Source organism: Taeniopygia guttata, chromosome 6 (genome assembly GCF_048771995.1).
Source record: "Taeniopygia guttata chromosome 6, bTaeGut7.mat, whole genome shotgun sequence".
In the NCBI taxonomy this organism is placed as follows: domain Eukaryota; kingdom Metazoa; phylum Chordata; class Aves; order Passeriformes; family Estrildidae; genus Taeniopygia; species Taeniopygia guttata.
Window position 1 is genome coordinate 33,782,241 of NC_133031.1, and position 24,268 is coordinate 33,806,508.

The 24,268-nt window shown below is 45.0% G+C and overlaps 2 protein-coding genes across 4 annotated transcripts in view; both read right to left on the reverse strand.

Moving 5' to 3' along the window:
- The window catches only part of UROS (uroporphyrinogen III synthase), a 623,177-nt gene that overhangs the window by 347,992 nt on the left and 250,917 nt on the right, over positions 1-24,268 (reverse strand). The window lies entirely within an intron of this gene.
- The window catches only part of CTBP2 (C-terminal binding protein 2), a 284,786-nt gene that overhangs the window by 48,224 nt on the left and 212,294 nt on the right, over positions 1-24,268 (reverse strand). For all 3 annotated transcript variants that reach the window (XM_072931351.1, XM_030276600.4, XM_072931350.1), the window contains one exon: positions 6,643-6,802. In XM_072931351.1, the coding sequence (XP_072787452.1) occupies positions 6,643-6,700 (58 nt within the window). In that variant the 5' untranslated portion in view covers positions 6,701-6,802. The remainder of the gene's footprint in view (positions 1-6,642; positions 6,803-24,268) is intronic.

Here is a 24,268-nt window from a genome sequence, read left to right on the forward strand (position 1 = left end):
CAACGTGTTAATCCCTAAACCAGTTAATTTAAACGAGAGATGTGGTAAGGATGGAAATTAGGTTGATGGTATTGAAGTCATCAGCTGTAATTGTTTCTTAATTAATGACACGAAGTTGTAAAGCGTGTTACATGGAACTTTGTCTGGAGGCTGGGGAAAATGGAAAAATACAAGGCAGAATTAAGAGTTAGACATGTATTAAGATCCCATCAATGTGGGTTTTAACACAAGGAGAACACAACAAAAGTATTTTTTCCTATTTCAGTGCATATGGCCTTCAAATCCAGGGAAAGGGGAGCTCCCCCTCCTGCAACAGCTAGAGCCACACATCTACTATGATGCACAGCAAATTAATGGAATTTTTGTCTGTAACCTTATCTAAATGTGTCTCACTCTTGCCTGGATGCCTGGGGCATTTTGTCAGGCTGGCTTCGTATCTGGCTCCAGTCCTACATCTTGTCATGCACATTCCCCCACGGAACATCACAGGAGGGAATGTGCAGGAAAAACATCCACACAGGACTGGAAGCTACTGGAGCAGCCTGTGCATCCATGCAAGGACAACAGCACACCCCTGCATAGGAGCTCCATCCCAAAGCACAAAAAGGATTCATACAAGCATAGAGAGTTCTTGATTCAGCACAGCAAAAGGCATGAAAAACATGGAAAAAGGTCAATAAGCTTGAATAATATCTGTAAACCCACTGAGGCTGTTTGAACTTTCTTTATCCACAGGATACTGTCTGATTTTTAAAAATTCTTAAAATTTTAACAAAACCGATGTATGACAAGTAATTCCCAAATATGCCAAGCTTATATAAGAGAAGGGGTAATTAAGAACATTACTTTTCACTGGTAACAAGAGGTGTAATCCAGCTTTTGTATGAATTTGAAGTGATTTTCTGAAATCTCCATAAAAGCCAAAGATTTAATTTTGGAAAAGCAAAATATCAGGAGCAGCCAGACAGATCTTCAGTTTGCATAAATCAGCACAGGGCACAATGGCAGAAGATCTGACAAGCTAATACTGCTTTTTCTCTAGGCTAAATGTGGTAACAACCCTTCCTTAAAAGCCTGATAGTTTATGTGCTTTGAGGTGGAAACTTAAAAAAAAAGTATAAAAAGCTTTATTGTGGGGGGGAAATCCTTGTACTGTGTTTTATATTCATGGAACAAAGAAACTCAAATCCACTAGATAACAAAGGTCTACATTTATTCTAAATAAGTCACTTTTACTCAGGACAAGTGGTTTCTTCTGTGCTTGATATCATCCTTAACTCATTGTTTCTCATCAAATGCATAGTGGTGATAAGGATTTCCTGAGATAACAAGAATCTATTTCTAAGCAGTAAAAATAAGTATTATCAGATGTTACTCGGTGTGCAAATTTGCAAGAATGGAAGAAAATTTCTCCACCCAAATATCAAATGTACTCATTTTGGCTACTGTTACAAAGCAGCAAGAATTGGAGGCAGCCACTTTCCAAAGCTGTAGCTTTAATCTGTATTTTCCCTTTTGGTTCCAGGAGCAAGGTTCCTCTATTTTTTTTAGCATGAGTGGACTATGGCTATTGAATGAGAACCAATTCCATAGTCTGCTGTTAGTGGTGTGTGAGCCCAGACCTCAGGGACACGCTGTTCAAATACTCCTGAAAAGCCAGAAATATCACAGGTCTTCAGGGACACTTTTATTGAGGGTTAGTGTGGGTTTTTTAACAAGAAAGTGCACAATAAACAATAATTGACATTGTGATTATTAAGTTCACTTCTGTGGAGGATGAACTGAAATAAAGGGGTAAAAAGGTACCAGAGCACCTACCATTACACAGTATATTTATTCAAATATCACTGGACATGGTTTGCACTGACTTCTGTCACAGGGGGAGGAGTGGAATACAAAATTGCCATCCACCCTTGAGATTAATTAACCAGCTTAACGCAGCCACAGCAGAGATAACTTCAGTGACGTTGAAAACATCAATTCCTACCCCAAACTCCTTCCTCCATTTCACAGCATCATCGAGGTTGGAAAAGACCTCTGAGATCATGAATCCAAGCTGTGACCAGTCCCCACCTTGTCACCAGCCACCAGCCCAGTCCTTCCTTGGACACCTGCAGGGATGAGGACTCCCAACCTCCCTGGACAGCCCTTCACCCACCCTGTAATTCCATGATCCCAGCTGGACAGTGCGGCACAGGAAGGTGCCTGTTCAAGGTTTGCAAGACAGATTATTGCATCAAGGACTCAGACCCACCCAAGAGGCTTTGTAACCACAGTGGGGTCACATTCCCACAGAGAATCAAGGATTTGTGGAGAGTCATGGCCACACACAGATACTACAGCAGCTGGAAGATAAATACAGGAGGAATTCCCACAGGGAGTAAGACCACAGAAGCCTCAGCTGAAGAGGACACCAGGGTGCCACTCAGAATGTAAGGCAGTGAGCCAGAGACTCGTGCATTAAGCACTGAAAAGTGTTATGTGACTCTGCTGGCATTTATCAGCCATCAGACATATCAAAGGATCTGAAAGAAAACAAAGAATATGGATAGCTTGTTTGCCCTGCAAACAGTTCTATTCTGCAAAGTACAGACAACTTTGGTGGCACAAACTGACATGTAAGGACATGATTTCCCACTGGATAATGACAAATCCTGGAGCAAAAACTGTCAGAAAATGTCTGGGTTTGCTTGGCCTTGCTATTATTTTTTCACTTTGCTTCTTGCTCATCTCAGGGCTGCCACTTTTGGAGCATGTATTGAAGGCTTAACTGACTCATATATGTAGTGCAAGCTACAATCCCTAAAGCCAGGCTTTCCTGTTCCATGGCACTGGTGGTGAAGACAGGCTGGCACAGCTGCAGTGGTCTGGGGCAGGGGCAGCACTTGGGATCACCACAGAGGAATTCAGTGGTGCTGGGAAACCCATGTTCTACACACAGACAAGATGCTGCCATCCTGCATCCAGGATGTGCCACCACTGCTGCCTCTGACACTCAACAAGGAAAGAGAGCCACAGCACCTTCTCCCCTGCCTGCTCCAGAGACACAGCCAGCAACTGTGCATGGGCTGCTCTCACTCCCTGCTTACCCCCTGGTGATGTTTAATATTTGTTTAACCATATTGACAGAAGCACACGATAAAGATCAGCTGAGCCAGCAGCAAAAATGATGCTGCAAGTCATTTCCTTGCCTGGGAATGCTGTGTGCGAGCACTGGAGTCCCATGGGAGGGATGGATGCCACACACCAGGAGTGCCACAGTCTTCTGAGTGTGGGGTTTGTTGGAGGCACTGGCAGGCACCTTTTTCTACCACAGGTAGCAAAGAAAAAATTACATCTAATCTCTCTGTTGTTGTTTCCTAAATGAAAGGCAGGTGAGCTTCTGCCCTGAGGGCTTTTGCTGACATTTCTCTGAAAGGCTGGAAACTGCACCAGGTTTGGGAAGAGTCCACTCCTACACACAGCAATTTGGCTGCAAAATTCAGGCCCTTTTTATCCCAGGCAGAGCAGGCGGGTCTGGCAGCTCCACATCCATGGCTGCAGGACTGTGCCTGGGCTTTGTTTCACACACAGCACAGCCAAAATCCCTCCCTCTCCATCTCCCACTCGGACACGGCTCCACAGTTTTTGCTGGAACTCTTTTTTTCTTTCGTTCGCCCTGAGGTAAAAACCCGTCATGGAAAGAAAATTTCAGCTCAAACAAATTTTAAATGTGGCAAAATCACAAGCTCATGGGAACAGGACCCAAAAGAGGGGCTGCTGGACAAGTCTGACTCCTCACAGCACCAGCTCCACCTCTAAAGCATACTTTGACCCACTACGGAATAAGACACAATTCCACAAACAGGAATTATGCAAACCACTCTGCATATATTATTTGCAAAAGCCCCAGCCATTCAATGGGTCCATCCCATCACCCATATGAATCTAATTACAGAATAGGCATCCAAAGTCTCTGGGACAACCAGAAGAGAAAGAAATGGGTAAGCCAAGACCACTGAGCACAGTCCAACTTCACTTCATTCGGGTGGGCATCACCAACCCACTAAATTGCTGACAGACTATTCAAAATGTCTTTGCTGCAGGCTGCTGCCCTGAAATTCCTTTATCCCCTCAAGTCTGGACCTTTATCCCACCCATATTCCTCTACAGATCAAAATCTGTGACCTGGTCAAAAAGCTCATGTCTTCAAACCAGCCTGCTCAGAGCAAAAAGTAACGCTGTCACATGAAGATGTCATAAATATATATTTAGAAAACCAAAACCAGAGGAGCTGGTGAAGCTGAGCCATGCACTAAGACTGCACAGCTCCTCTCTCTGGAAGACTCATAAACCTGCCTGTAAAGGCTGTGAACTGGCTTTTTAAACTATATCACCTCCCTGTATGGCTTGGATTGTTTTTCCACGCCAGATGTACGTTTAACAGAGTAATACAAACACTGCAACTCCTTAATAAACTCTTTTAATGCCCCAACAGTTTGTAAGGCATTTCCTTCAACATGTGTCTGGTTATGGTTTCAGTAAGCCTGCAGGAAGAAGAATCTGTCTGGCAGTTTGGACAGTGATTACAACATGTAGCCCGAGGATATTTCACCTCCAGCCCTGCACCATCCTGCTGCATGGAATAAGTCCATTCCTAGCAAACTCTGCAAGTGTTTGTGTGGGGAATAGTAAAAGGGATGGTATATGCAACTTCAGGAAAAACACAGAAATCCACCTCTGTGCTGCCAGACATTTAGTCTTTCATCAGGTAAATGCAGCTTTGCATGCCATTCACATTTAAAGGGAAAAGCTTCTTAAGTGCTTCCACAGAACAGGAAATCGTTAAAAGCAACTATTTTGGACCATATTGCCCTAAGCTTGATGGAGCAATAGATTCTTCTCACTGAACACAATTCTGTTTGCAAAGACTCCTCCATCTGCTGAACTAGTTCACTAATTTCTCACCATCTTTCACTGATTATTCAATATACCTTTCCGGAAAAATGATCTTTTTTTGTTTCAAAGTGTGTTTTCACAGCAGCTGGGATGGCCCCTTTCAGTGCTTTTCTATGCTATAATCCAAGATTAGTCACCTATAGTAAAAAATAGCCATCACAGAGGTCAGTAGAATATTCAGCTGTCCTACAAATCTAGTATTTTAGCAAATCCAAAGCTTTTTGCATTTTTCAAAGTAATTTTTACAATGCTTCTCACACTCAGTTGTTTTCTGTTGCTTCCAAATACAACACAACAGCGTCTCCCATCATTTCCATCAAATTACAAACCCAGTGGCAAATGACAAAGCATACTTTAAAAAGTTATGTCTCCTGCACATTTACAGATTAGAAAATAATATCTTTTGACCAAGAAAGAAGAAAAAAGCTCGTATATCATAGAAAAATAATCTAAACTTCAATCACATCTAAAGCTCCGTTAGCAGGTTTGTCGTACGATCCTTTTGAATTTCTTGTACACTCAGCAACTAGATCTGATGGTAAACATCAAACCAGAAAGGCAGCTTTTGAAAATCTAGGCTCAGCTGATAGAACTCTTTTAAGTCAAGTTCAAAGTAGGTTTTGAAGATGAGATAGTGTGCTGCACCTGAGCATCTATGACATTCAGCAGGAGAAAGAGGCAACTCCACACTGCAGCACACCCTGGATACTCCCTCCTAACTCATCTCTTCTGCTTTGTCTCCCCTTTTCCAAAATTAACAGAGCAAAATTAAAAGAGATAAGTAACTTATGATGAGTTTAAAACAGCAGCAGTGCAGAGTAAGCAATTTATAACACAGAAAAATCCGAATCTATCCTTGTCCTGCTGATCAGCAGTTCACACTGAGACTTCACAAAGCCCCAAACACTTTGCTCAAATGGGCACAGCACAACTCCCCTGTGAGCTCTGTGCTTTCATCCACCACCAAATCTTAGTTCACCTTACTGGCATTCAAGTAATATTGCAAATTGTTACCCTGCAGGCCACTATCCATCTCCTTAAAAGCAGCTGAGCACGTGAGATATTCCTGCTAAAAGAACACTCTGCTCTGCACTTGTTGCTGATGGCAGAACTTACACAAGCACTGGAGAATTATTGGAGTGTACACCAAAAAGTCAGATCTTGTTTGCCATCATTTGATTTCTGTCATAAGTAACTTAACACCATGTGAGCTGCAATAGAAAATGTTTCCTAAAACCTTTTTCTGCTGGAAAATGGCTCTCAAATGTAAGTCACCTGTGCTTAGGCACTGTAACAAACCATGAATGAAGAATTGCAGCAAACCTGCCTGACACGCACACACCAACCAAATAAAAGCTGCTACAACAATGTGCTCAAAACCATAAGAACAACTCTTACATTTTCCATCATTTTCTTACAGGGTGATAGTAAACATGTTTTAAATTGGGACTGACCAAATAGTTTTAGTAGAAATTAGGCTAAGAGGAGGTGACCTGGTAATTAAACAAAAATCTTCTTCATAGGACTACATATGACTTCCAAGTGAGTAACCAGAGCAGTGTGAATACATTTTAGAGCCTACAGAGAGGACAACGAATCCAGTCCTGGATTTGGATCTCTTTATGCCAAAGTACTGAAAGAAACAAGGAAAAATCAGATATTCTACCCTAACCATCCGTCAGAAAAATGAAATCACACTCTTACCTTCACAAATTCTGTCCAGTCGCTGCCGCTTGACTTTGTGTTTATCCACAAGTGCCATTCTTGATGGGATTTTGCAACTTTCTGACTCAAAAAGCACAGCAGTTCCCCAGGAGCTTAGGAAAACTCACAGGAATCGGCGTGCATACCGCCTCTGTGGATCCTGCAGAGAAAGGAGAGGATTCGTAAGATTTGTTCACTGGAAGCACATCCCTGGAAGTGCTCAAGGCTGGGGTGGATGGGGCTCAAAACCTGGGAAGGAGATGGGCTTTAAGGCCCCTTCCAGCCCAAATCAATGTCAGATTTCCAGTACACCAGGTGGGATCTGCCTGTGCCCAACAGCAGAGCAGGTTTTGGAAAGGACAGCTCTGAGTTTGCACCACACAAGTCACACATCTGGCACCACAACTCAGTTTCTTTACCCACCCTGTGATTCAGAAAACCAGCCTTACACACAAGAACTGCCAAAGCACTGCATGGGCTTCCCAGTTTTATTTCTGACTGAAAAATCTATTAATAGTGGATAAAATCCATGAGGTTATTTTGTAGGCTCACAGATGCTGAAAGATTCTTAGTGAGTATATAAAACAGGGGAAGTAGTTCTTGCTCTGCTAGTACTCTCATACACAAAACACTTTCATATTTAAATCCTGCCCTGTAAAAGTCATCAATGGACCTTGAATTTACAAGAAGACCTCGATGTATATTCCAGCTGTCACCACAGCTTGTCCTTGCCCTCATAAGGGCCAACCTTAAACTTCAGGTGTTGTTTCTAGTGCACACATTTTCAATGCCAGGGAGATAAAATGATCCATGAAGCCACATGTGTGGCTGATTAACAAGAAATGCTCTTCAAAGGGACAACAACTAAAGGTTTTCTGCATTTTGGTAGCACAGAGGAAGACCCTTAATGGATATTCTGAGGTCTGACATGTTTTGCTCCTACTGAGAGCCAAAGGTTTGTTTAATCCCTGAACACTGAGCTGAGCTCAGCTGCAGCCTCTGAATGTGCTGTTGTGGTACTTTTACCAGGTTTGATTTTTTTTGATATAAAAACCAGGTGAGAGCTTTTCAAAGCAAATTCCACAACAGCATTCATGAATCAAGACATGGAAAAAGAGACCTCATGCTGACAACTGAATTCCAACAAGCCAACATAACACACACTAATATTTTATGTGACTGCTGATTCAAAATCCTCTTTTGTATTTTAAGGTGAAGACAGATGATAACAGCTACAAACATTCCCAAGGAGGGATCCTGCTCAAGAAAAAGGCCTTTGCCCCCCCAGCCATCCACCACTCACTGCAGAAGAACAGAATTAGTGTAAATCTGTGATTTCTAGAGGCAAAGCTAAGCACCACCACCTTTTCAGAAGCTTTGCACAGAGAGGAAGGGAAGAGGAAGGCAGAAATTAGTGGAAGCATAGAAAGAAACCCTCTCCATCACCCTGCAAAGTCCCAATCCCTCTGCCTACATACAGTAGAGTGGTTTTAAAAAATTGAAAAAATCCTGAAAATTCAGCAGTAACCACAAACTTGGCACCATTCATTCAAACTGACCCCCAAACAGCTCCTCTCCAGCAGATGAATTTTCACGCTGCAGCATTTGCAAACAGAATTTTTGTGACAAACCAAAAAAAGTCCAGTTCATGAAATGCAGGACACAAGAGAAGACACCACACAGAAAATCCAGGTTGATGTCCACAAGTTGACCTTGGGCAGTGTTTGTAATCTGGAGTTTTGCTTCTCCTTGTGCAGAGAGGCAATAGCAACACTTAACCCATCCTCTGGAGCACCCTTGCAGGTTCATGTAGCCCAGTCAGGCATTTCTACTTTGCATTTTATTCTCCTGCACCAGCATTGGCTCTTCTAAAAACACTCCAATAACTTCCCAGAAAACCCAGTTAACCAGTGCAGTAGGCTGAGCATGCAAGGGGTAAAGGCTCTAACAAAGCTGCTGCACTCTGGGATGACAATTTCATGGAGATTATTGTTATTATTATAAATGGTTATCAATTATGCATCACATTGATAGTTAATTTCCAAAAGGAAAAGCCTGGTGTCGGTACAGCTGAATTCCAACTAAGGGATGATCGGCGATTTCCTGGTAGTTAATGGCCAATTTCCCAGCAGCACAACTGCAGCATAATCACTGAGATTTATAGCAATAATTAATTGATTTTTTTAAAACATAGGGATGCTAAAGAGCACGATTCCCACTCATATTAAAAATTAATGCAACATTCTAGACGATGCAGAAAACTTCCATTCCGGAGGCAGAAGCTTGGTACAGTCAAAATATTTCATGCAACAAAAATTAAGCTGTTAGTGTAGCTAAAGCCCACGTAGCTAGTGACATTTCCATGATCAACAATTACACACACACACACATGATTTTTTACCTCTATTACATCCCATTCCACTTTCAGGGAGAAATACCAGGTTATAAAAAAATATCACATAAGAAGAGGAAAAGTTACCATTTTGCTCTGAAAACACTCAAGTGGTTCATTATGTTGGGGCTGCAACTCTTTCCTCCTTTACTTCCCCAAACAAAACCAATTTTCAAAGTGTATTTAATTCTGACAGAGTGCATTTTCTGATGGACGAACGCATCCATTCAAGTTTTTTTCCCCAGCCATCTCAATTCCCTGCATTACTCCCTGGAGGAAAACTTCCTACAAAAGAAACCAATAACAATCAGAGAAATTGCTGCTCATCAGAGTCCCACACAGCTTAATGCAATGCCCATGAATGAGCTCCTTCCTAATGACATGAACTGCCCCATCTTTGTCTCACAGGTGTCCATGCTGGTACCAACCAGCAAAAAAAGCCCAGCTCAGAAGACTTATTAAAAATGTGGCAGGAGCTGCTGGGCAGATTTGGCAGGGATGGATAAAATGGAAAAATAAGATGTGTGGGGCACAGAAACAAGAGGATATTCCCCAGCCTTTGCATGAGGCTGTAATTAAGAAAGCAGTTCTTCCATTTGTGGGATGGAAGATGCAATTAGTTGTGCACCCAACTTCAATCTATCCCAAATGGTTTCTACAGCCAACCCAATCTCAAAACAATCCCAGGGATAAAGGTCCCCCACCATAAAATAAACACAATCAGACTAGGCAGAACAAAAATCATGGCCAGCAATTAAAAGACAAGAAAACCTCATTGTCTAAGGAAATTTGAGAGGAAGAGGCACACGCACAAAAATTGTACTTCATCCTCAGCAAGATTAGGAAATAAGTGAAGTGATTTACATACAGTAATTGCATGGCTGTGTTAGCCTCCAACAGTGTCTTTCAAAATGTAAATTTTCTTGAAAACCCTTGGACATGATGATAGCCCATAGCTATTTATTTATTTAAGGAAGGAATTTACTTAAATACAACACTTTAGGAAAAAACCCCAATCCTGACGTAACACATTTAAATAGCTTCTAAGTGCTGCCTGTTAAAGAGCACAATCCATGAGCCAGAAAATGAGTGCAGAGAAAGCTGTATTAGGGCTTTTTTTATCCTGACTTTTGATGACAAATGAAAAGAAATAAAGGTGATCTTCCAAAATAAGATGCATGGTTAGATAAAAGTAAGAGAAAAGTGATTTCATGAAGAACATCCTGTCTTCTAAGCTCTTTCTCAACTTGCACTTTGGTATCATCTTTTTATGGCACATGAGGTAGGACAGGAGCACAAACATCTATCACAGAACCACAGAGGAGTTTGGGTTGGAAGGGACCTTAAAGATCACCCAGTGCCACCCCCTGCCATGGGCAGGGACACCTTCCACTGTCCCAGGGTGCTTCCAGCCCTGTCCAACCTGGCCTTGGACACTTCCATGGACGGAGCATCCACAGCTTCTCTGGGCAACCTCTGCCAGTGGGCAACATCTGTTTTAAAGCATCCATCCCAGGCACTGCCACCCAACCATCCAGCACCGGGGAGGTGATTAAGAGATGCCTTTTCCAGTGCTCCAGACACAACATCTCACACGTTCCCTGTCTGTGCACAGCCTTGGGAAAGCAGGATGGTGCTCCCTACACCCTGTTCTGTGACAAACCAACTGATTACATTTTCTACCCTCTATAAAATAAGGCAACAACAAAATGGGGAGTCTCTACTACAGAAAACTACCAGCTCCACAAACTGCAAAAGGTCCCATTTCCAAACAGCAAAGGAAAAATTCCATCCTTCTTTCCTCACATCTATGCTAGGTTTTCACATGTACAATTCCTTACTTCAACAAGTGCAAATGTTTTGATGGCACTGCAGGATATTTCCTAGGCTCTCAGGAAAAGAAAAATTGCTGGAGAAGGTTTTGTATCATGATTACTGAAGAACATCAGCCCTCTCAGCTGGAAGCAGAGCAGGATGCCCAAGCAGAACTGTGGAAGACAGTATCTGCTGATGCCACGGGCAGCTCTCCCTGTATCCTCCTTTGTGTAAAAGCCCAGTTTTTCACAGCTTGATCCCATTCGAATTGAGATTTGATGTGAGCTGCTCCAGCCCTGCGTCAGCACCCCTGGGTGTTTGCTACCCTGAGCTCTGGCCATTGCCACTGCTCAGCGTTTCAGCTGCCTGGGGAGGCCAGGAGGGGCTGGGAACCAGAGCTCAGTGCAAGAAAGGCAAGGCAGGGAAAAGCAAGCAGGAGCCACGCAGAGATAATGACAGGGGAGGGAAGCGGACAAAGGAGACGGTACAATGCAGGAGGAGCACTTGGAGAACAGTCTCTCATCCCTCCTCCCAGCCAGCCCCAAGAGCAGTGCCCTGCTCAGCCCCCATCACCTGCCTCTGCCTCCCAGGCTGCAGGGGAGCAGAGCACAGAAGGGAAGGGACAGGCAGCAGGGTCCTTCTGGGGATGGCATTTGGGGATATTGGCTCTTAAAGCACAATGAGACAACATGGGAAGCTCACAGTGTTAAGACAGCATTAAACCAAATAGCCCAGTAGGAACCAAAAACAGATTAAACATTTATACAAATAGTGAGAACAAACACAGAATTTCATTACCCAAAATAGGTTGGGTTTTTTGTTTTTGTTTTTGTTTTTTTTTTTTTTTTTTAATAATGCCTCAGAGATAAAAAACCCTCACTTGGGAAGAGGAATCACAGCATTTTTGTGTGGCCAGGGTTTGACTTCTCCCACTCCATTAAACATGCTTATCCATTGTATGTGAAATATGATGCTGGGGCGGGGGGGGGGAGGGAAGGTTTTTTCTTGTTTTTTTTTTTCTTTTTTTTTTTTTGGAAGAACTACCCTGGCTGTAAATCACACCTTGGGTTTGGCTGGGATAGAGTTAATTTACTTCGTGGTAACTGGCGTGGGGTGCTGGTTTGGCTTTGCACTGGAAGCAGGGTTCATAATCCAAGGATGTTTTTGTTATTGCTGAGCAGGGCTTACACAGAGTCAAGGCTTCTTGTCCTGCCCTACCAGTGAGGGGACTGGGGGCCACAAGGAGGTGGGAAGGGACTCAGCCAGGACAGCTGATCCCAGCTGGCCCAGGGATATCCCAGCCCATGTGGTGTCATGCTCAGCATGTAGAGTGGGGAAGAGGAAGGAAGAGAGGGATGTTTGGGGCGTTGGTGCTTGTCGTCCCAAGTCACTGCTATGCACGATGCAGCCCTGCTTTCCTGGCCATGAATGAACTCCTACCTGCCCATGGGAAATGGGGGGCGAATTCCCTGTTTTGTTTTGCTACATGCAAGGCTTTTGCCTTCCCTATCAAAGTGCCTTTATCACAACCCATGAGTTTTCTCACTCTTACGCTTGCGATTCTCTCTCCCATCCCTTGGGAGGGAGTGAGTGACTGCACGGGACTGAGCTGCTGGCTGGGATTAAACTTCAAGACCCTCCCAGCAGTCTGCAACCCCCCCAGACCATCATCACCCTCAACACAGTGAGGGCAGCACTCCTGCTATAAATCCATTATTAATTAGGTTGAATGTTTTTAGCAGTTATTATCGTGATTTTGCTGCCACGGGTGATGTTGTGTTTTAAGGCTTCTCCGTGGAAATGCCTGGATGCTGCTGGGGGTGGCAGGAAGAATTATTTGTCCAGCTTCTTTTCCAGCCCAGAAACCTAACAACCCTTCAACTGCTTGACTGGTGCCTTCCCCTAAAACCTGCTGGGGAAGGTGCACTCCCCTGAATGCAGCAGGTTAAACGTGTTCATGGAGAACCAGCACTCCCACGTGAGCACCTGCTGGTGGCACACAAAGGACTCTTGCACTCCTCATCACACAGAAAAGGTGAATAACACCCTGTACGAGTCTTGTGCTGAAGAAGTGGTAACAATTTTGAGGAACTTGCTATTATATGAGTGAACAAAATGTACCATAATGGCATATGAGCCTGCACATCTGCTGCTAAATTAAACACGCTATATAATGATGCAGACCACATCTTAAAACACTATGCAACGAGATATAGACTCTGCCAAAATAATGAGGCTTCAAAGATGACACAGAGAGCCAGGTCCTGCATCCCTTACAGACCCTGAAAGTCAGTGATTATTCCTCAGCAGTTCTACTCCATCAAAGCTACTTGTTGACTCAGGAGAAGAAGAATCACAATTATATATAGGTGCCCTTCAAAGGGAAAGACATACGGGTTTGTAGCATTTTTCTTCCTCTCTGTCTTAATGATGCGTAAAGCCTGAGAAAGGTTTTTGTTTGGAACTGGATTTTTAGAAAAGGTTCTGTAAGAATTGTGTGTCAGGCTACAAATTCCTCTCCAGACCGGGTTCTCAGCAGCCAGACAGATATTATGAAGATCAGTTGAAATTACAGTATTCAAGTTGCCTCAATAGCCATGGTACAAGAAAGAGGGGAGTGAGACATCCCTTTTATTTTCAACTTCTTTTACCTATTTCAATTTTCAACATTAGTGATTTGCTCTTGAATTTGAGAAAAGAAGATCCAGACAATGCTCCCTTGTCAGGCAGTAAGAGCCCTCCACAGATCCTCTTTGAGCTTTCAAGTAAAACTAGGAAATACCAGAACTGGCACTCCTTTCATTCCTAAAGCTGAAATACAAACAAGCAACCCCAACACACAGCAAGAAAATTGCTTCAAAGAAAATAACTGTCATCTCTCTTTCTGGCACCAGAAGCGAAGCAGGTTGATGTTCTGCTTACCCTGCACCAACAGCCTTCAGGTGGGCAAAACAATAAGCAGGAGCTGAACCCCAATTATCCACTTAGCTTTGAGAGTGCCTAATCTATTTGCTAATTAATCATGGGCCTCTTTCAACCTCTCTTATCTTGTTTTTCTAAGTATCTGACGCTGATAACATGCACACGGATCTTGCTGAAGCACGTAAAGGGCTGGAAAACTACCCTTAAGTTTTCAAATGAAACAAGAGGAAAAGGTACATAAATAATTTTGCATTCTCCAGGGGTCCCTGCCATACTGGAAAATAAAATCTCATTCCATGTTTTACCAAAATTCCTTAAATTACAAAGTACTGATTTGCACTAATTGCAAAGATCAATGCTGGAGAAAGGTGAACCTTCACTGTTTGCAAACCTGGATAAGCAGAAGCTCTTCTCTACTCAAGCCATTATTTGCTCCTGTGCAAAAAGCAGCACAGCAGATTAGAAATCCTGAGAAAAATGAGTATTTGCCAGTTTGTTGGATGAGTTATACAGTTACTTGTCCATTAGAGGGCATTTTATACTGCAGAGTGAAGCGCCGGCAGCTTGGGAACAGCATCACTAACCCCATCTGGAGCTGCTGGAGAACAGTTTCTGTCGACTCTCATTTAGTAATTGCCACTTTTCAACCTTTCCATATGCTGCATATAGATGAGCAAGCAAGAGCAAGGACAAGAATAAAATAAGATGAAACAGCTATGAAAAAAGTCCTGCTTAAATAAACCCTTTGGTATGCAGCTATTGTTGCTTCCAAGGTTTGGTCTTGTTCAGTTCACTTCTCGCCCCCACAGCTATAACACAGCAAACTTCATCCTTTTCACTCTCACAAACAGCACTTTATGTTTTAAATTTTGAACATGATTAACTGAGAACAACTGCAAACTGTGCCACGGCATCATTACCCATCTCTGGAGCTAGATGGGAGAGCTCATCCATCTCTGGAGCTGAACAAAGGCAAATCCAGCGTCCTCAGTGCCAAGAGGCAGGGCATGGCCACTTACCTTCAGATGTCTCCTTCTGGTTACCACTAATACTGCTAAATGTGAACTGTAAATTGCTTTCAGCTTCTGCTGGCTAGGGAACCACACAAAGCCACCCACTCCCCTGCTCCAGTGGTTTTCCTCTCCCCATATAAATGCAAATCAAATTAGGAAAGAGGCAGATATCTCACAATACATCTCCAAATATATGTATGTTTGTAATCACGATGGCCAAACTTCCTGAGTACAAGCTGCATACCAAAATCTCCATGGGGCCAAGAGCCACATGTACCAAGAGCCAACCTCTGTACCCCCTCCTGCCACACACATCCCATGCCCCTGTGAATCCCCACGTTTCTCCATCCCCACTACTCTGTGCTGCTGATCCCCCAAGCCCATCTCCCTCTGTGATCTCAGGGTTTGCAGAGGCACCACAGCAGCACTGGGAGCTCCTGCCTTGCAGGATGTGACTGAACATCTGCACGTAGCAAACACTCCTGCAATACTCACAAGTTATTCCTGAATTTCTCCTCAGTAGAAAGTTCAAAACAGCAAGAGCAGCAATACAAACCCAAACCCCCTAGGATCAGCACATTCCCTTGGGATCTCAAACCAAATTACCAAGACTACAACCAGGACTGCTTGTCTGTGAGACTCTTGCAAGTCCTTGGCTCTGTATCACTACTCCTAATTAAAAGAAATAATCAAATAAGGATGAGGACATCCTTACAGGCAAAGCCATGCCATACTCAGTGTCCTGAGGTGTAACCAGGTGCTGCTGCATTGCATTATCTGACAAGGCACCCACATCTCAGCCCTACAGATGTACAGGACACAAAACTGGAGTGTCTCCAAGTCTGGAATTCCAGCCTTCACTCCTAATTTCTTAATTCTTCCACAATCAGGATCAGGTAATTAAATATTACACGGACACCCACAGATGCTGGGAAAAGATCACACCAGCCCACTCCTTCAAATCCCAGTGGAAGCCCAGAGGAGGAACCTTCAGCCCTGCAGGAGGTTACACCATTTACCCAGAGGAAGAGCCTCACTCATTTAGAGAGCAAAGATGAAGCCCCTCCTGCCCCAGCAAACCAGGAGACTCAGCTTTCCTCCAGCACACTGAACTCCCCCATGCATGGCACAAATCCACAACTTCAAATTCACAAATTCAATAATTTTAAATCCTTATCCTGGGATCTCTGCCTGGACTGGGAATAGTGAAAGGCAGCAGTGACACCCTTCTGTCTCCAGGAAATCTTTGGATTTATAGTTTGCCCTTATCTTAGCACTTATATTTACAAGCCACTCTTACATAAAAAGCACTCATCTGCATTGACTTATTTAGCAACATGAAATAAAATAGCCTGAAGCTATTCATGTTGCTTAACGTACTTATTTTTTTAATGTAGACGATGCTCTGTGCAAAGGAATATTCAAAGGGGAAAACTGTGGTTTGTTTGTAACACTTATTACTATCACTGAAGAAAATATGTTCTAACAAGTCTCGGAAGGGGGAAACACGTGTAATACCTTTAACAGCTCAGCTAATTCATCTTCTGCTGGCGAAATCTCAAATGGAAACTCTCAGAATGGAAACATGGAAAAACCCCTTTCTCATGGTCTGAGACCTGTTCCCACTATACAATCTCTTTCCATCGGAGTGAGTCCTGTTTGTTTTCAGCACACAGCAGCTTTACTCGACAAAAAAAAAAAAAAAAAAAAAAAAAAAAAAAAAAGAGTTCAAGAGTTCAAGGCTACGTCTCCATTCAGGCGTACACCCACAATGAGAACCGGGCTCTCGGCCGGCGCTGGAGGCATTCCTCTCCCTCCACCTACCCACAAAAGGGCCTTGTCTGAGGGAAATGAAAAAGGAAGGAAGGGGCAGGATGCAAAGAACGGCAGAGAGGAGAAGAGCCCAGCCAGGTGTTGGGACATCAAGCACCAAGGAGGGCTTGGATGGTGAAATGGGCCAGCAATGAGGATGGAGGGTGGCTTTTGGAGTAATCAAGGGTCTGGGGAGCCCCCAGGGATCTGCCATGCTGCAGACAATACTGAGCTCCATGGGGTCAGGCACAGGCAGGATGGAAATGTGTGAGTGTTTCCATGAAGTCCCGTGGGAAAGAGCCCGTTGGGATGCGGGGTGGCTCGGGACGGCTCAACTGCTGCACGCTGCCTCCTCCTGCCCCTCCCATCCCATCCCTCCATCCCTGCCTCTCCCTGCTGCTTCCAGCATCACTCACACCGAGCCAAAAGAGAGGGATGGAGGGAGCCACGTGAGCAGAGATAGGTTTCGATAACAGCAATAAATAAGATTAAATAATTCTCCCACTACCAACCTTTAGCCAAGAGTATCCTCCACAACCACCAGGTTTGCATAATCGACACATTTTTATTCCGAGCCTTGCCAGCTCTCTGTAGCAGGGCAATTTTGGGATTTAACAACACTCAGGTTACTGACCTAAATTCATACAGGCTCATCTGGAGCCATAACGGTCCATTGTGTGCCCAGGCCTGCTCAGGACGCCTTAATACACAGATTATTGATGCAATGAGCTGTGACGGCTCCTATAGAGCTGTTAGGGTTTATTGTAGCAACACCTACTCGGGGTCCCTTTAATGCGCGGATCGGTGACACAATAGACAGAAACGGCCACGACTTGGGGATGAATTATCCCACGGATCACTGGCCTGACAGCAATGGCTCCAGCCTCAGCACAGCCAGCAGCAAACACGCCAAAACCTCAAATCCTGGGGAAGATGGCAGAGAAGTGCAGGACCTGGTAATGCAGGGACAGTGCCCCACTACCCACCCAAACCTCTGAGAAGTGGCATTTGCAGACAGCAATTTGTTACTGAAAGTAAGGATTTATAATGAAAGTCTTGGTGGGATCAAACTTTTAGCAAGAACAGCCACAGGCCTGCATTACAGATCAAGGCTAAAAATCCTGTCTGAGAAATACATGGAAATTAGCCCAAAAAAAATCAGCGTCCAATTTTCAGCATTAAAAAAAAAAAAACATGTTCCAAGAGAATGCGACGAAAGCAAGTGCAATAGGAAAGTGCACAAATATCTGTATTTCTCTCTTCTTTGCTTCTTAAAGAACAAAAATAATCTTACGAGGCTGAGAACTAAGTAGTGTTTAAAGAAAGTCACTGGTACAGGGAGACCTGGGGCTGAGGAAAGGAAAATTAAGACATCACCATGAATCAAGCGTTTGCAGCCTCCTCACAAACATCAGCGAACAGTTCAAAAAGCTGCAGCTGGCTTTGCACTATCGCCTGCATCTTCCCCACCATTTACCAGGAGCTTTTTTTAACACTGGTGACACTTCACATTCAAAATTGCAGTTAAAAATAGACCACTGGTCCTCCCCTTTTAGCCCTGCAAATTCCCTCCCCTCCTCTCTGCCTCCCTGCACACTCACTGGTCTCTCCTTCCCCTCCTGCCCTGTCATCAGCCACAGGGTGATGGAGGGGTGAGGGGGCCCTGCCCAGCTGTGATCATGGAATCACAGAACAGTTTGGGTTGGAAGGGACCTTACACACTGGCTAGTTCCAAATCCCTTCCACTAGACCAGCTTTCTCCAAGCCCCATCCAACCTGCCTCTGAACACTTCCAGGGTCCTCCCTCTGCTCCCCAGTACCTCATCTGACCCTGGGAGCATCCCTCTCCCAATTCCATCCCAAAGCTCGTAGCTTTATTTACAGGAATGAAGGCAATGGCTCTATTCTTGGTTTCCCCTCCCACCTGCTTTTGCAGAAGATGTGAGTTTAAGGCTTTAAAAAACAAAGCACCCAACACTAATGTTTTCTCTCTGGCCTTAAACCCTTCAATGAGTAGATCAAATGTGAGTGTAGAGAAAGAAATTCCTTTCTTATCCATAGCTACTTAAACACTGAACCTTCAAAACCTCCTCAGGAAAGAGGCCTGGGGAACGGCTGCTGCTACTACAAGGAGCCCAGCACAAGAGAGACTGGAAAATCAATATCCTTCATCCAACTTATCAAATTTACTGAGGACATTTATACAGTGTAATTAAATAGAAAAGAGATACAAATACAAGAGAGTATTTGCACGGCACTGAATAGCAATTGCATTATCTCTGGGACAGAGGACACTTTGACAAAAAGGAGGGAAAACACCATATATCAACTGAAGAAGCTGCAAGGAGCACAGGGAAGGTCTCTGCTCTCATAGCTCACGGGGAATGTACAGCACTTAAGTAGAGACAGCCACAAAATATACATCAGCACGTACACCTAAGGCATTTCTGCAGGTCCTGCTCAGTCAGCCAAAACGATGCTGTCAGAATTACACTGGTGATGGATATGGTCCAGTTGCCTCTCAGACTCACATAGGGTCTCCAGCACATGTTGGGGCACTTCCCCCTCACGGGCGTGGAAGCAGAGCAGACGCTATTATGTTGCTTTTCAGCATATGAATGTACCAAGTAAAATCAATTTTGCCCAGTAATCCACTTGGTAAGACAGAGATGCTTTCCACAATCAGCAGCCACCTCTGCAGACTGGCAAGATAAAATCTCTGCAAGGTTAAACCTGGGAAAGGCTGACTGCCAGTGCAGGGCAAACTAAAACACTGTGGAAAAAGCAAACTAGATTATCTGGCTATTTGTCAAACAATTCTTCTCACAAAGCTTGTGTTACAAGATTTTAGTGAGTGCTCCTCGCTTTCAGGTAGAGCCAGCTCTGGCTCCTCACTCCAAGTCCCTCCAGGCAGCACACTGCTGTGGATGGGACATCTCTCTTGCCATGGTGACCCTAAAATTCAGAGTAGCCCAGTGTGGTGATGGACACATGCTCAGTGCTGGGGAACAGCGCTGGGTTTGTAATTGCAGATCTGCTTCTACCTCACCTTCAAAGGTGTCATCTTTAGGGTTGCCTTCAACAATTAGGCATTGCCTAATTACACTGACCAATAAAACCCAACAAACAAGATGGGCAGGATCCCTGCACCTTGCTCCCGCAACATCAAGTGCCATGAGGAGAATCCCAACCATCCCCCTTCCCAACATCCTCATGGGGATGAGTGAGCATCAGGTTAAAGGCTTCTTTGTTGCCTCTCTTGGGTCTTCATTCTTTAATGTGAATCACACTCCACTCTATTTTGAGCAATCCTTTATTAAAAGTGCCTGTGAGTCATTTTCTCTAAACTTGAAACTCTAAAAATGGTAATGTTTGGGTAGTAGTCAGGAATTTTTAAGAATTTGCATTCTTCTCTTTTTGATTTAACAGGAAAAGGAGGGTAACCTGACTCACAGAGGGTTTGTTTCCCCTTGTCCTGAACAGAAATGCTGCTCTTGGATAGAATCACAGCTCATGAAATAAAACTTCTGAACATCTTTCATCAAGTACAAACAAAGAGTACTGAAAAAACAAACACAAAACAAAATACCTCTTTAGAGAGAGACAAAAAGCCCAACAAGTGACAACCTGGAAGTATCTATCAACTTACGTTATGCTATTAAAAAAGTCTTTACAGATAAATCTGTGAACTTTGGATTAACATACATCCTTTTCCAGATGCATAACACAATAACTGAGAATCATACTGCTAATTATTTATACCTCCAATGTCCCCCACAGGAAAGGTAAAGATTTTTCCCTGTGAGGGTGGGGAGGCCCTGGCACAGGGTACTCAGAGAAGCTGTGGCTGCTCCTGGATCCCTGGAAGTGTCCAAGGTTGGATGGGGCTTGGAGCAGCCTGGGATAGTGGAAGGTGTCCCTGCCCATGGCAGGGGGTCGGATTGGATGGGCTTTAAGTTTCCTTCCAAACCAATGCAAGATTCTGGGATTTGCTCTCTGAACCCAGGACAAATTTTGCACTGCACAGCACAGCAAATAAACTGGCTCACAAGCACCACATGGGGCTTTTTCATCACAGAGACACCTCATCCTGCTTGATGACAACCCATGAGACACTACTGCCATGTCAACTTTGGAAACAGGCTCTTCACCAACAGGGAAAGGTCTCCAAAGAATTGATGGCACACACACCAGTCAACCTCCACATTTCCCTCCTCCGTTATTACCTCACTGCAGAGCTTGCTCCTGTGGTCTCCAGTCAGGACTGGCAGAAGAACACAGCCTCTGGATAGGAAATTCACCAGATAAATCACCTTTAAATGTCTCCTGGATGAACTAGGCATCTCTGATGTTCCTGGACACACAAGTCATGGCCAGACTTGCGTGTTCCTCAGCCCGTGTCAGGAATGAGAGCTTAACTGCTCTTCCCACCACATTTGCATTCCAAACGGCTTCAATTCCTGAGGAGATCCCCACCCATCACCATCCACAGGTGGTGTGGGTGGGAGGAAGACACCATGGTAAAAAAGCAACACCAATGTGATCTCTAAGCAGAGTAGACCGGGATGGAGCTGAAATCCTCTTGATTCCCTTGGGCAGGACCAAGACCCATGGGGAAGAGAGAAGGCACCAGGCATCCACACGGATGAAAATCCCAGCTCCAGCACTGCCACTGTTTTACTTTTTGAACTTGGAGGTGATTCCAAGATCCCAATCATCCTGCTCAACCACCACAAACAGGGATAAGGGTGATGGATGTACTGCTCCAGCCATGGGGTTTCAAATCCAACCTGTGCGAGGAATGCTAGGGAAAATACTATAAAGGGAAACTCACTTCCCCAGCTGCCTGAGAGAGCCCATCACAGGAAACATCTGCCATCTTCCACAGAGGACAAAAATCAGGAGGAAGGGGTTGATACATCCAGAGAAAAGAAAGTCAGATTAATACTACATTTCTAATTAGAAGCACACAGTCCTGCCCAAGGTAGGAGATCCACTTCTGCAGGCAGGTCTCAGCAAAACAGGTTAAATAAGGAATTTCATAGACTGCTGAGCATGAAAACAAGCAGCAGCCCACTTGATGAGGTCAGGGACTGAAGTGGCCTATGGTACTTGTAAGAGAAAACATCTGTTGGTGTTAAAAGGTCAGCAGGAAATGAACACTATTTACTTTGTCCTTACTGGTTGGGCCACTGCTCCTCGAAAGAGAACCACACATGGCTCAGCTTAGCGCCGTCCCCTCGACAGCCACCCCACAGCCGCCCACCTTCACGTCCCCTCGGCACACTCAGGAACCCTCCGAGCAGCCCCTGGGAGGGGGATGAGGCTGTCCTTCCCCCTGGCAGACCCCGGGGAGCCCCACTCCCTCCTCGTGGGAGGGAAAAGTCCTTCACACCGGCTCAGGAACAAGCCGTTAAAATAAATCCGTCAACATAAAAGCGAAAAAAACAAGAAGTTTCTTCTGAAAAACAGGAAGCGTGAGGTACATAGCAGCTTAAAATAGCGCCCGCTTGATCTGTTGACAAAACATGGGTCCCAAGAGGTCGTGCCTTTCTGTAGGTTTTTATTTTTCCTCCGTGCCTGCCCGGGGCTCTCCTGCCCTGGGCTGGGGCCTGGCACCGCTCCCCGTGCCCGCCCGGGCGGCCGATGGCCGCGGGCCTGGCGGCGCTTCCTGAGCGCGGCACGGGGCTCCCACAGGAAACCCCGACGGAAAACGGCCCCCGCTGTCAACCGGGGCTTGCTCCAACAGGCAGAGCAGTGTTTAAGGCTGGCACCCCCTCCTCAAAGCTCAGCCTGAAGTTCTCAGTGCGTAGGAAACTGGTTTCAGACTTTGCCTCACTTGATCTTCACGCGTAGAAGAGCGCAATGCTGGACAGGCAGGATGAGCTGCTGGAACATCAGAACAAGCTTCAAATGATAATGGTCTGATCCTGAGCCCTAAAGCCAACAAAAATTCCTAAACCAGGAATTTCAGGACAGCATCCTCTGCAGAGCAGAGGAGGGAGGAAATTTTATGCTTCAGCAGTCCGTCAAGGTTGTTTGATACTCTCCCATTCCTCAGTAACTCTCCAGTCTGGGTTCTGCCTCTTCTTCCCCACAATCACAAAACCATAGAGAGGTTTGGTTTGAAAGGTCCTTAAAGATAATGCAGCTCCACCCTTCCACTATCCCAGGTTGCTCCAAGCCCCATCCAACCTGGCCTTGGATGCTTCCAGGGATGGGACAGCCACAGCTTCTCTGGGTTACCTGTGCCAGGGCCTCACCACCCTCACAGGGAACAATTCCTTCCAAATATCTAACCTAAATCTCCCCTTTTTAGTTTAACACCATTCCCCCTTGTCCCATCCTGATTCAGTCTGCAGAGGGGGAAAACTGAACCATATTTTTGGTCTTAATTAAAAAAAAAAAACCTGAACCACGTCAAAGCAAGAATAACACTCTCAGATGATCTAGTGTAGACTAAAAGGACTTACTGAAAAGCAGGATGAGATATCACCCTTTTCCACATCCCCTGCTCTACAGGCCTGTAAGCCCTGCCCACCTTCTCCTTACACACCACACCAGACACCAAGGGGCCCCAGTCGTGAATAGCTAATTATTGGCCCACATTAAATTATTTCTCAAATTAAGATTTGTGGGTTTTTCCCCTCGCCTAACAATACGCCTTTGAGAGCAGCACTGCAAACACACTGAAGCAGGAGCAGCAGTGTAGCTCCATGTGCAATTAGGCCAGCATGTGGATCTTATTGCTCCTAAGGACTCTTATTTGATTTCCCGCACCACCAACTGGTGAGAAGTTTTCAAGTCTATATAGAGAAGAATTAGATCACTCTTTGGGGTGGTCGCATCTGGGGTTGGAAAACCAGATGGAGCGCGTTTTCCCGAGCCCTTTGTAATTGAAGCAGCACACCAAGTTGCTAGGGAGCAGGCGAACACAATCACTGCTCTGGGGCAGCCCACAGCAACGCCGGTGCCGCGGCTGCCAACACTCGCAGGCACCGTCTGAAGTGCCAGCAGGGAAAACGGTCACACAGGCTGGGCTTTGTACAATATCAACGTCAACGTGGACCTACGGCAGGCAGGGAGGAGCTCTGAGACTCCTGAACAAAAACATCTGCACCCACGGTCATGGTGTCACCAAAGGAAGCCAGGAGATTCATTTCTTCAGCTCCCTAAAAATGCAAAGTTCTCAAGAGTAGGCTGAATCTGGGGAATGAAGAGGAGAGGGCAGGAAGCAGCAATATGGAAGCTTCAGCATGTCAAAGTTGTGTGGGGACTGAGCCATGAACACTGCCCTTCCTGAGGACCAGGAAGGTGCATCTACAGAGAACAGGATGGACATAAGGCTTTCCTAATCAAAACATGTTTTATTGCCTGAAGTGGGAGATGGATGAAGTGGTTTTATCCAAGCCTTGACCAGCAGCACTGCACATTCACACAGAGCTACAGCCTAACCACAGACTGGTTTGAGCTGGAAGGGACCTCAAAGCTCATCTCATGCCCACTCCCTGCCATGGGCAGGGACACCTTCCATGATCCCAGGCTGCTCCAAGCCCTGTCCAGCGTGGCTTTGAACACGCAGGGATGAAGCAGCCACAGCTTCTCTGCGCTTCAAGTGCCTCGTCACTCTCACAGGGAAAAAATTCTTACTAATACCTGATCTTATCCTAAC